General features: G+C 31.8%; 1 protein-coding gene across 1 annotated transcript in view; it reads right to left on the bottom strand.

The window, feature by feature from the left end:
* Positions 1-2,319: 2,319 nt before the first annotated feature.
* The window catches only part of LOC118190652 (proto-oncogene tyrosine-protein kinase receptor Ret-like), a 169,918-nt gene continuing 160,032 nt past the window's right edge, over positions 2,320-12,205 (bottom strand). The window contains exons 20-22 of the mRNA XM_085826739.1: positions 11,673-11,772; positions 8,406-8,466; positions 2,320-4,454 (exon numbers count right to left, since the gene is read on the bottom strand). Of these exons, the coding sequence (XP_085682865.1) occupies positions 4,345-4,454; positions 8,406-8,466; positions 11,673-11,772 (271 nt within the window). The 3' untranslated portion in view covers positions 2,320-4,344. The remainder of the gene's footprint in view (positions 4,455-8,405; positions 8,467-11,672; positions 11,773-12,205) is intronic.

Here is a 12,205-nt window from a genome sequence, read left to right as displayed (position 1 = left end):
ATCGAAATTAATAATGGTAAAATATCTGTATCCTGATTATGAAATTGAGATAGTCGAAATTAATAATGGTAAAGAATGTTTACCATGATTACCAGATTAAGATCATCTGAATTAATAATGGTAAAGTATCTGCATTATGATTATCAAATTAAGATAGTCAGAATTAATAATGTTAAGAAATCCATACCATAATTAGCAAATTGAGACTTTCAGTTTGGTGTTTTAATTACTTAATTACTTCACATTAAATTTTTTGATGACTAATAATAGTAAATCTTGCTACAGCAATATGGTAACTAATAATAGTAATTTTGTTTCAGCATTGTGAGTAGTATTATCTTTGCGATAGTGAAGATTAAAAAATGAATGTAAATAAGCTGAGGCTTTTTTTACCATTCGCAAGTAAAGGTTAAATCTTTTTTTGATTTCAGTAACTTGTGAAATCACACAAAGTAACACATCATCAACGATCCATTTGGATCAATATCATAAGTCAATGCGTTTTTAAAGATGAAAGATATAAATTACCAAACAGTGCTTTAGGGGGATTTGTAGGAAAATTCTACTTTATGCCCTTCTTGCTCTCTTACCCGTTTCAAAACCTTTTCACAAGACCTCTCAACAGGAGAGGGGGGAATGCAATCAAGAACGTCTCCACTTGATATGCAGTTAAAAAGTAGTTTAGATCTAAATACATTTATATGCATTTTTCGTGTTTCGGAAGAGGGAGACTGATCTTCTAGGCAATGATGAGATAAGTGCATCAAGCAAAACAAGATGAGAATTGCAGAATTAGCGAAAACCAGACATTCATGTTCAAGATTATGACTATAATGCTCATTAACAGGTAATTTTCACACATACGTAACATTTTACTTCGACTTCTATAACTACTTAAGAAATAAGAGGACATTCTAGATTTTTGAATCACCATAAATAGTGTCCTTAATTCTCAGAATTTATCATATTTCTTGAAGCATCTCAATTCTATATAATCATATTTTTATATTTTCCATTTCTGATATTTCTAAAAATAAAAATAAATCAAATAATATAATAATTTTTTGATTGTTCTTTTTTTGCTATCAAAAGAAGCTGCTAATTTAATTTTCCTTCATAATTTTTATCTTCATATTTATACTTAAAAATTGGTTAAATTAGCAACTAAGTTATACTTTTCAACAATAAAGATCTTGGAAATTATGGAAAGTATTTATATTTTGTATAAAATTTCACTTTCGAAGCATTATTACATTTTGGAATGGATGTTGATAAATCACGAAAATGATATTAACACAAATAAACTGCATTAAATAATACGCAGTAGTTAAATTATTACTAAAATAAATTTAATAGAATGTAGGTAATAGTTATAAGCATTTAAAAAAAATTTAAATATATTATTTATCATTCTATTTAATTCATACATGTTGCTAAAATGAAACAATATTTTGTTAATATAAGCATAAAAATAATAATCATGTAGAAAATATCTCCACTATCGCAATTTTATCATACAATATTTATGATTTGCAAGTCACACAATTCAAGTTGTTGAAATAAAAATCCATAGTTAAAATATAAAAGCTAGAAAAACAACATGTATTTCTTCTTTTATGTCGTTATTTTTATTAGCGTATTTTGCTTGTATAAAAAGCGATGAACCGAGCAGATTTCTGAGTACTTAATATTGCAATAATATTTTTCTTTCTGTTTATACTATGGGTAACATATCAAGAAAATTAATAGATTATAAAATATAACTATGATGATGAAATATTTCTCTACGTAAATTGATATTAACAGTTTCCACACATTGCAAGTCAAACATTCTAGATTTTTGAATCACCATAAATAGTGTCTTTAATTCTCAGAATTTATCATATTTCTTGAAGCATCTCAATTCTATATAATCATATTTTTATATTTTCCATTTCTGATATTTCTAAAAATAAAAATAAATCAAATAATATAATAATTTTTTGATTGTTCTTTTTTTTCCAAAAGAAGCTGCTAATTTAATTTTCCTTCATAATTTTTATCTTCATATTTATACTTAAAAATTGGTTAAATTAGCAACTCTCAATTAAAATAGTCAGAATTAATAATGTTAAAAAAATCCATACCATAATTAGCAAATTGAGACGTTCAATTTGGCTTTAATTACTTAATTACTTTGCATTAAATTTTTAATGACTAATAATAGTAAATCTTGCTACAGCAATATGGTAACTAGTACCATATTATTATATAGCATAAAAGAAGAAATAAGTTGTTTTTCTAGCTTTTATATTTTAACTATGGATTTTTATTTCAACAACTTGAATTGTGTGACTTGCAAATCATAAATATTGTATGATACGCATTATATAAAACATAGCATAGACTGGAACTGAAGGCAAATATCAATTCTGGCTTAAATAACTTATGATTAATATATTTAAAACATAATGTTATAATTATCTATGATTAATATACAATTATAAATGCAATTATTAAGATTTATATTTTGGTATTTTAAACGCATTTGGCCGTAAATCAACACAAATCAAAACAAATATCAGAATGATTGGAGCTGAAAAAAATTTCTCCTTTTTGAAAAGAAGTAAAGAAGATTAAAAGAAAAGAAGAAAAGAAATAAAAGAAAAAAGATTTATAACGAAAAGAAGATTTATATGATACGAAATTTTAGATCTGAGTTGTTAATAAGATGAGAATTTCCAGATCACATTCGTAAATAACTTGACGTAGGTTACTAGGACACAAAAATTATGCGTATAAGTGAATAAACAGTTACTATCAAAACAATTTAACCTATGATCATTACTTACTATAATGATTTATCTTTAAAATTTGAAATCATTAATATTTATAGAATGGTAAGTGAAATTAGAACGAGAAGTTTAGAACCACCTTGGCTATGATGATACTTGAGATTCGTCAAGTAACAGAAGTCAGTAATGGCCTTATCAGACAGACAGTTGCGAAAGCCAAAAAGAAACTTTTTAAAGAAAAGGGGTTCTCCCAGAACTAATTTAAAAGGCAAGCTAATACACTCGAATTTGGGTGAAATATTTCTTTCTCTCATTTATTTCGCATATCTACCCGCAATGTTTTACGATGCTGGGGACAAAATCGCACTGGAAGTTCTCAAGTGATCAAAAGTCAGCCGATCAAATGAAAGTTATGACTACTACTGAAAGTTCGCTCTTCATATTTCTCACAGCAACGCATTTCTGGGAAAAGTTTCTTATTGCATTTTGTAATCATAAGTCTGATAAGGCCAAAATGAGAATTATGAATACATTCCTGTGAGCTTTAATATCCATGAAAGATGGAGAGTTAAAGTCCCTCAAATTAAATGACGTACCAAGAAAAATAATTTTAAACATATTACAATTTTAGCCCCCAAAAATTTATTCAAAGATGTTTTCCAAATAAGAAACTACTATCTATTAAAATGAGTAAATATAATTCAATTACAAGAATGAAGGTATTGAATGAAAAGTAATATAATATTCAGGGAAGTATTATTGAAAATATTTGCATTTGAATATTATATACCGAGTCTCGTTTCTCTTGTATGCGACATAGGTAACTTTTCTTTTTATTTTTGCATACTTTTAAAGACTACTTTTTTAGGTAATCCTTTATTTTAAAAGCATCAAAAATACATATATGTGCAAAGTGCTATTTAATACGTAGCATCTATATTTAAAAATTTACCAAATGATATTTATCAAATGATAATTTATCAAATTTACCAAATGATATTTATCAAATGATAATTTACCAAATTTACCAAATGATAATTTACCAAATGATTTACCAAATGATATTTATCAAATGATAATTTACCAAATTATTTAAAATTTGTGTTTCCATTTTCTTTATTTAATTATTAAGTAATTAATGATAACTTAATGTACCTTCTAAATTACGAAATTTATATTTATGTGATCTTCTAAAAGAATTATTAGGTGTGAATTCAGTGAATAAAGAAATTTTTGTTTTACCCGGGGGAAGTTACACTTTATTCTACTAAATTTAAATTGGATTAGTTTATAAAATTCTGAGAAGCTTCTACGTGCTTTAAATCACATTTGTATTTTTGCTTTAGCCTGTTTTTCTCGCAGCATTTTAAACATTTGATGGCGTAAAATTCTGATCACAGGTTACTCAATCGAAACATAATATTTCTTGATACAAACATATCATACATAAATACATGCCTTGGATTTCAAACAGTAGTCTTCGAAGAATGTTCTAGATCGTTTGAAAGCACTTGCAGGGAATATAATGCAAACAATTTTTAAGGAAGGCTGACGGTCACTTGACCTTGTCTTACACATTGAACTCTGTTGGCGATAGCAGATGTCGGTTCTCGTAAGGTCCGATCTGGACGACACTCATTTTCGGAAACGTCAGCTGTTGCATCAGAGACGCTTCTTCCGCTGCAAAGATAAACGTTGTAAATGTATATCAAGATATTATGCAAAGTTCACTTGAATTAAACGTTGCAATGTCCTTTCAATATTTTCTGCTAGTTTATAGGTTATAAGTTTGTGGGGTTTCACCGTTTTACCTAACAGCTAAATGTGCAGGAACCTAGTGAACAGCTAAGCGAATTATCTCTTTAGTTCAGGAACAGAGACGTAAATTCAAGAAGGATGAATTTCTCTTTATTTCCCAATATAAGAATTAAACAGATGGCCTCTTTCTCAGGGCGTACAGAAAAGCCTCCACTTGAACTCAAACTAATAAGAAGTAAGACTTAACTAATGCTTAACTAAAAAGATATAGCGGAAGCTATCAAAATTCTAAGTGGTTGGCCCCTAAATATCGAATAAGCTAACGAGGCTGTCAAGGGCCTGTAATAAAACCGAACAGCTTAGAGACAGTTAGCCAAGAGGCGAACGCGCGCTAATCAGAAACTCTGAGACTCTCTCTCGAAGTCAGTGGAACTTAAATACTACTCTTCCCCATTCGCCTTAAACGCGATTCTAAAAACACGTTCTGTTAGGAAAATTGTAAGCTGAAATTAGGAAGTAAAGGGAAGTAGCTACAACTAAAATTAACTGTTAGATAAATTAAGATAATCCTTACAGGTTATTGAATTACGCGTAATTCATAGGTTAATAGCTGATATCAGTTATCTTATATCAAATAAAATGCTTTTTCCCCCCTTTCAGTATGTTTATTCCAGCTTATTTAATATACGGCCGGAAATTTTTTTTTATTTAAATGATTAAAAGTTATAAATTCCATCATTTTCAAAAGCTTAATAACAATGTGCATTTTCAAAACTAATGCTAAATTGTTCTAATGGAATTTTAAACCTTAAAAAAACAATCTGAAATGTTTCATATTATAACGGTCGCCCAAAACGGTATTGTTTAGATCTTTCACTCTCTCGCTGAGTTCGCAGTCTAGTCTACTGTTACACTCACTCCTGTAAACCTTTTTTTTTTTTTTTTTTTTGTCTTTTTAGCTTTAGATTTATTATTGAGAATCACTTTCTTCCTACTTATTTCTTCCTACTTAATACGCCATATACATTTGAACACTAGTGATGAGTCGGTACTACCGAACCGGGTATTTTGTAACGGGTACTTAGTTGTAACGGGTACTGAAAATCGGTACATCCAAGTACCCGTTACTTCAGTACCGAAATCGGGAGTTCGTTATTTCTGTACCGAAACGGGCATTTTTCGGTATTCGTTACTTCTGTACCGAAACGGATACTTTTTGGTATTCGTTACTTCTGTACCGAAACGGGTACTTTTCGGTATTCGTTACTTCTACCGAAACGGGTGCTTTTCAGTATTCGTTACTTTGTAACGAAAATATGCGTCTCTTCTCGGTATTTCGGTATTCGTTACTGGAGGATCGATGAGGGTTCAGCTCACTTCGGTTTTGGTACGAGGACAGTAGTATATGGTTGTATTTGCGAAATGGTGATATGCGCTCCTTGTGTCCATGAATGGTCTGCTCATCAGACACTTCCGTAGTTGACATGTTTTCTGATATTCAAAATCTTACTCCGTACAGATAAAATCAAACACGTGGTGACGTGGCAGAGTTCCTTCAGTGCGCAAAATCATTAGCTGCGTATTTCGGTACTCCAAATCGTTACTAGGGCACTTCGGTACTGCAAATCATTACTAGGGTACTTTGGTACTCCAAATCGTTACTAAGGTACTTCGGTACTCCAAATCGTTACTAGGGTACTCCGGTACAGTAAACCGTTACTAGGATACTCCGGTACAGTAAACCGTTACTAGGGTACTCCGGTACAGAAAACCGTTACTCCGGTATTTCGTTACTTCGGTACTCCAAATTGTTACTTGGGTACTCGGTACTTGAAATCGGTTTTCGGTACTTTTCAAAGTAACGGTTACTTGAGTAACGGATATTTGTACCGGGTACTTGTCTGTACCCGTTACTCTCGTACCGGGTACAAGAATGTACCGAAGTTTCCCATCACTATTAAACACCCAACTTCCAAAAATTTTAAAAGCAGCACAGCAGTATATATTTAGAATTCCCTATGCAGCGTTAATTGTTGGTATACATTTTCGGTTTTTTCTCAGTTCGTCATATCAATGTTCAGTTTTCTTACTAAGATTGTTTTACAAAATTTTTTCCTCTTTTTATTGTTAACGTTGTGTGTGTTTACTTTATTTATTAAATATCACGTTCTTGATGCTTACACCTCATAAAATTCGACCCTACAGTAAAATAGCAAAGTATTTAAAAACAGCATATCTTTGGAATTTACGGTGCATAGTCTCGCGCGCCTGCGATAGACATGTTTTTCTCGGTGCAGTGTTGCCACAGCTTTGAAATAATTGAGTTTGTTGATAAAAACTTGTTTAAGTTATACAAAATATAAAATAGATAATAAAACAAATTTGGAATTCAAAATTCTGGCTTCCAGTTGGGCATGCTCAGGGTTGAGGACAACGTTATCGAAAATTAAATGTCTCAAGGTATAAGGTATTTCTCTCGTCTTCTTAGCATGCCTTCGTGGTGTAGTTGTCAGCACGCTGGGAGGGTATTCCAGTGGTCCGTGGTTCGATTTTCGGCGAGGGCGTTGCTCATTTTTCATCTTTCCTGTTTCCAAAATTACCGAATGGCTCTACAGTGGCGCTCGAACTAAACGATTGTGTATGATGATTCTTTGCCACAAGTATTTGGCGATTGGGTCTCCTAATACCCCATTCGCCCTTTAAAAGTGGGTGTATATAAGGTATTTCTCCCCCTTCTTAGCATGACTTCATAGTGTAGTGGTCAGCAAGCTCGACGCGAATTCGAGAAGTCTGTGGTTCGAGTCCCAGCAAGGGCACTGCTTATTTGTCACGTCTTCTGCTTCCAAATACCCTAATGTGTCTACAAAGGCACCGTCGTTTTTTCACGATGAGAGAAACATGAATATATGCATAAAGATTCTTCATTATTTAATTTCTGTAAATGTAATCTTGGGTGACAATATTTGGCGGCAACAGTGTGAAAAGTGATACGTCGTTTACAGTGATTCAACGCAAAACGCCCTTTCTAGAACTAATCCCATTCTGGACTAATGTTTCTTTTGGGATCATGAAATGAATCTGCAATATAAGTACCATTCCCTATGTTCCTTTGTTTTATACTTCACGCTTATCTGTACCGTAATTTTTAATGATACTGTGCTCTATGTATGCCTTATGTGTTTTTAAGTGATTTATGTCATGTGATCCTAAGTGTTTTGTGCTCGTATTTATTACGTGTTTTATGTTATATATTTAGGTGTTTAATTTTCTTCTTTTGTTATAAGTGGGTTTTTTTTTTTTTTTTTTTTTAAACCGTGCCTGTATCAACAAGTTAATTCAAATGTACTTCAAATACCATATGTTCAACAGTTGCCCCTGTATGGCCATGTATCCACACTTTTAATTATTAAATAAACTCCAAGGCAGGACGCGGGATATATGCCTGTTAACATCTGTTAAACTTCAGGCGTCCCCGTCCTCCGTCACCTGTCACCTGTTCCTTTTGGGATAAAAAGAACAGGTTGTTTTAGATGCTACACTACCAAGAACTAGCGAGTTTTGTCAGCTGGCTAAAGTCCTAAGAAAGACTATTATTCCGGTGTTCTGAAGTTTATGAAAAAATTCGTAATAAACTACCTAATTAAAGGGCCTCAAAACACATCTTCAGCTCAACTGGTATATCAACGAATGAATAATTTTTTCGAAAATTCTCAAAGCTTTTTCATTAATAATTCTTCTATAGCTCACTTAGCGCTTAAGATTATTAAATGATATTAGAAGAGGAAAATACGTCACCCAAACCGCAACGCCGCGTAGATTTGCAAGTTTGGGAATATTTTAAGCCTATATCTGTGTTTAAACGAATGAACTTACCTCTTCCTCTCGGTCTTTTGCAAAAAGGTTGGCAGTTGTCATTAGTGAGAGGAAGGTAATGCTAGAAAGAAAAAAAAAAAAGTCTCCTTGAATTTTTGAAGTCATAATTCATGCAAAGCATCTTTAATCAAAAGATATATAATATTTAACACCTCAATTTAAAATCTCTCAATTGTTAAATTATTAGAACATCTAAATTATTTAATATCTTAGTTTAATATTGATAAGAATTTTGTAAAAATGTAAATAATTTTAGCGAAATTACACGTGAAATCATAGTATTTTTTTTTTCCTGTATAATGTAACATGAAAATCTGAAGAAGCGAGATTTTGCCGAAAAAGTAAGAATAGAGAGGTAACTCTATTTAACATTGAGTAAATGGTGATCTCGCTAAATTGGCGAGATGTCATCAAAAGTCGCCAAATTTGGTGACGTCATTTTGGACCGTTCCATGTATAACCGTGATTGGTAGTATGATTGAAAAAATTGAATTAATCTAGATGCGTAACGGTAATCGTATCCGGACCTGATATGCCTTGGAGTAATTTCGAGAAGTGGAAGGTTCTAGAGATTTCTAGGCGGCTGGGGCAAAGCTATATAAGACCGGAGAGAGCATTTCGCTTTTGTTTCTTCAGAGCTGAAATCGAAATATTCAGATTTCCGCGAGAGCTCCGCCTTTTAGATGCGCTTTGCATTGTGTTGTGTTTAGCGTTCTTAGTAGTCTGAAGTGTAACTACCGGTTTTGCTCTCTGATGCGAACTGCTGTACGAATTCCTTTGTGGAAAATTCCAGAAGTGTAAAGTGTTTCTTTTGGTAAAATAAATTGATTCGTAAACCGGCATAGGTATAATTAAGATACAATAACACGCCGATCAAATATTAATTTAGAAGTCAGACAACAAAATCAGCGTTATATTTTCAAATTTTCACAGGACTAGTTTCGATGGGTTTTACCGAACCATCAACGATTTATTAAAAAAAATCTTTCTGTTCTTTAGCCTTTAAAGAAATTATGTTTTAGTTCTGGTTTCATCAACAGATGGCGCCAGTGGCTTATCTCCTGTCCAACCTTTCTTATTTAAAAAAAAAGAAAAAAGCAGCTGAGGATGATGGTTCGGTAAAACCATCGAAACTAGTCCTGTGAAAATTTGAAAATATAACGCTGATTTTTTTTGTTTGACTTCTAAATTAATGCATAGGTATCTAAAACTAATTCTGTGGTATTTATGAATAAAATTCTCAACTGATATACAATAAAAACATTTACGCAAGATGCTAATTGATTTGCGTAACCCATAGTTGAACGGTTCTATAATTGCATATCAGTCTCGTAAACTCTTTCAATTGCGGAAGGATTTTATTTTGATCATGACTTTGTATGCAAATATTTGTACCGCATAGTTTATGTAAAGTGAAATTTGCTGAAATCTCTAAATTAACCACTATTAAAACTAAAATTATACAATTTATTAATGAATTTAGTTTTATAATACTATAATTAAACAATCAACTGAGTTTAATATTCATACAATGACTTCTAAAATCTGTGTAACATTTAGCGCAAAAATTAATCTGTTTTTACCATTTAAGCTGTTGACAGTCACGAAGTTACAATTTAAGCTTATGACGTTTATTATTGCAGATAATTGTGTGTAACTGCTTAACGATTTAGTTATAATGTTATTACAAAATTACGCTTATAAGTTCTCGTATTCTTTGGTAGCATAAACTAACTAGACGTTAAAAGACTCTGTAGGAAATTATCCCTAGGTCTTAACTATTACAAAGTCCAAAGAAGGTGTAAAGATCCCTTTAGTAATTCAGTTATGATTCAGAGGTGGCTCCGACTCGTGCTTACAAAATCCGACACTTTTGGCTTAACAGATAAAGACACTTTTGGCTTAAAAGATAACGAATAATTTAAGGGGACTCATACACCTTAAACCCCTTAACACCCTTCGAATATGTGACTTTTGCAAGAATTGGGATATTTTATTTATTTTAAAATCAATTACTTCCAACTTTTACAGCTGACTAGATAATATAGCTGCTTTGAAAACTAGTAACCAGAAAGTTTGTGTTGCCACAAATATTTTTGTAATTTAATCCGCTTTGTGACAAAAAGTTTCGCCACGTTTCCAACTTGCGCGCACGATATTTTGAAAATGGCTAATGGTACATACTTGAAATTGGATGGAATTCTTTATATGACCCCTATTTTTTAACTGAACCGAAAATCTGATGAATATTTTAATATTAAAAAATTTTATGGTCGAAAACATTACAGATTTTTTTAATAAAATACATTTTATAAACTCGACTCCAAATAGAATAAAAGTTTAACATGAAATTCTTAGAATTTTTGGTTCACAGTAGTTTTTAAATGTTATAAAAGCTGTATATTAAATATGGAATTAAATTATGCAACAGAATGTTTTAAACTGTGCGCGCAAGGTGGAAACATGACGAAAAATGTTGTCAAAAAGCGGATTAAATTATAAAAATATTTGTGGCAACACAAACTTTCTGATCACTATTTCAGAAAGCAGCTATATTATGTAGTCAGCTGTAAAAAGTTTGTAGTAATTGCTTCTAAAATAAATAAGTTATCCCAATTCTTGCAACAGTCACATATAAAAAGTCAGCTATTATGTAGTCAGCTATAAAAAGTGGGAAGTAATTGCTTTTAAAATAAATAAGTTATCTGAATTCTTGCAACAGTCACTTATTCGAAGATCTTATGGGTTTTAAAGTTTACGAGTCCGCTTAAAATTAAATGGAAAAACCTAGCTTAACGAATTTTCACAGGTTACTTAACGCACAAGCAGGTTCTGACTCGTAAATTCGCCCTAAACAAACCTAATGGCAAGAAGAGTTCAAAGCCACAGAAATGTAACTGCTAATAACGCAAAGATAACAACGTGGCTTTCAGGCAAGCAGAACACGTTCTAAACTCGTCTTCCAAAGCCTTCCCATAAATACTAACTTTTTCTAGGTCATTTGAATGCACGCCTGCTAACTCATTTAGATTCTAGTAAGAAAGGCCTACGTTGAAAGCAAAAGCATTATGAAAGGTTGCTTCAAAATAGAAATTACGTGTTAAGTAAGTTACATAAATCCCAAATACGCTAATAATTTCAATGTTACGAAATTATGCATTTTCTCGTGCAAACAGCTTTGACTTTATTATTATTTTTTATTGTACACTAAGTCAATTATTTAAATGGCTTAATTAATCTGAAATTGGTTTTATTTCATTTACTTACGGTCGAATCATTTAGTAAGTTATCCAGTTTCTGTACGAGTTCCTTGAAATGAGGCCTTTCGTTAGGATTTTCTTTCCAGCATGAGGTCATTATCTTGTACCTATTACAAAATAATATATAAATAATATATTCTAGAAAAACAAAAATTAAACATTTTAAGATTACCATATTTATTACCGCATAAAAATTAGGAGTTTTTTAGTATGATGGCGCATAACTGCGAATGTGTGTTTGTTTATAGGATTATCACCGAAATTCAAAATTTCTCTGTATTTACAATCCACTTTCACAACATCATGACTGACACCCAAAAACATTTCTCGGGAAATCAATCGCATTGCTTCGTCAGCTTCCTTCCGTGTAAGTTTCTTTCTCTGCATGCTGGCTTCATCTTTACCATGCCTCATTTTCTTCACATTTCTCGTTTCCGGTGCATACCCAATTGTTGAGAGTGCTCTTCACAGATTGGCTTTCAGAGAGTGCGATGAGAATTCAATTATCTGCATCCATCCAAGTTTGCTCCATTTCTTCAT

Source organism: Stegodyphus dumicola, chromosome 11, assembly GCF_044657685.1.
Source record: "Stegodyphus dumicola isolate Sdum_Otavi_A_Nest chromosome 11, ASM4465768v1".
NCBI lineage: Eukaryota > Metazoa > Arthropoda > Arachnida > Araneae > Eresidae > Stegodyphus > Stegodyphus dumicola.
The sequence above is the reverse complement of the archived record's forward strand: the minus strand, read 5'-3'. Positions and strand labels throughout refer to the sequence as shown.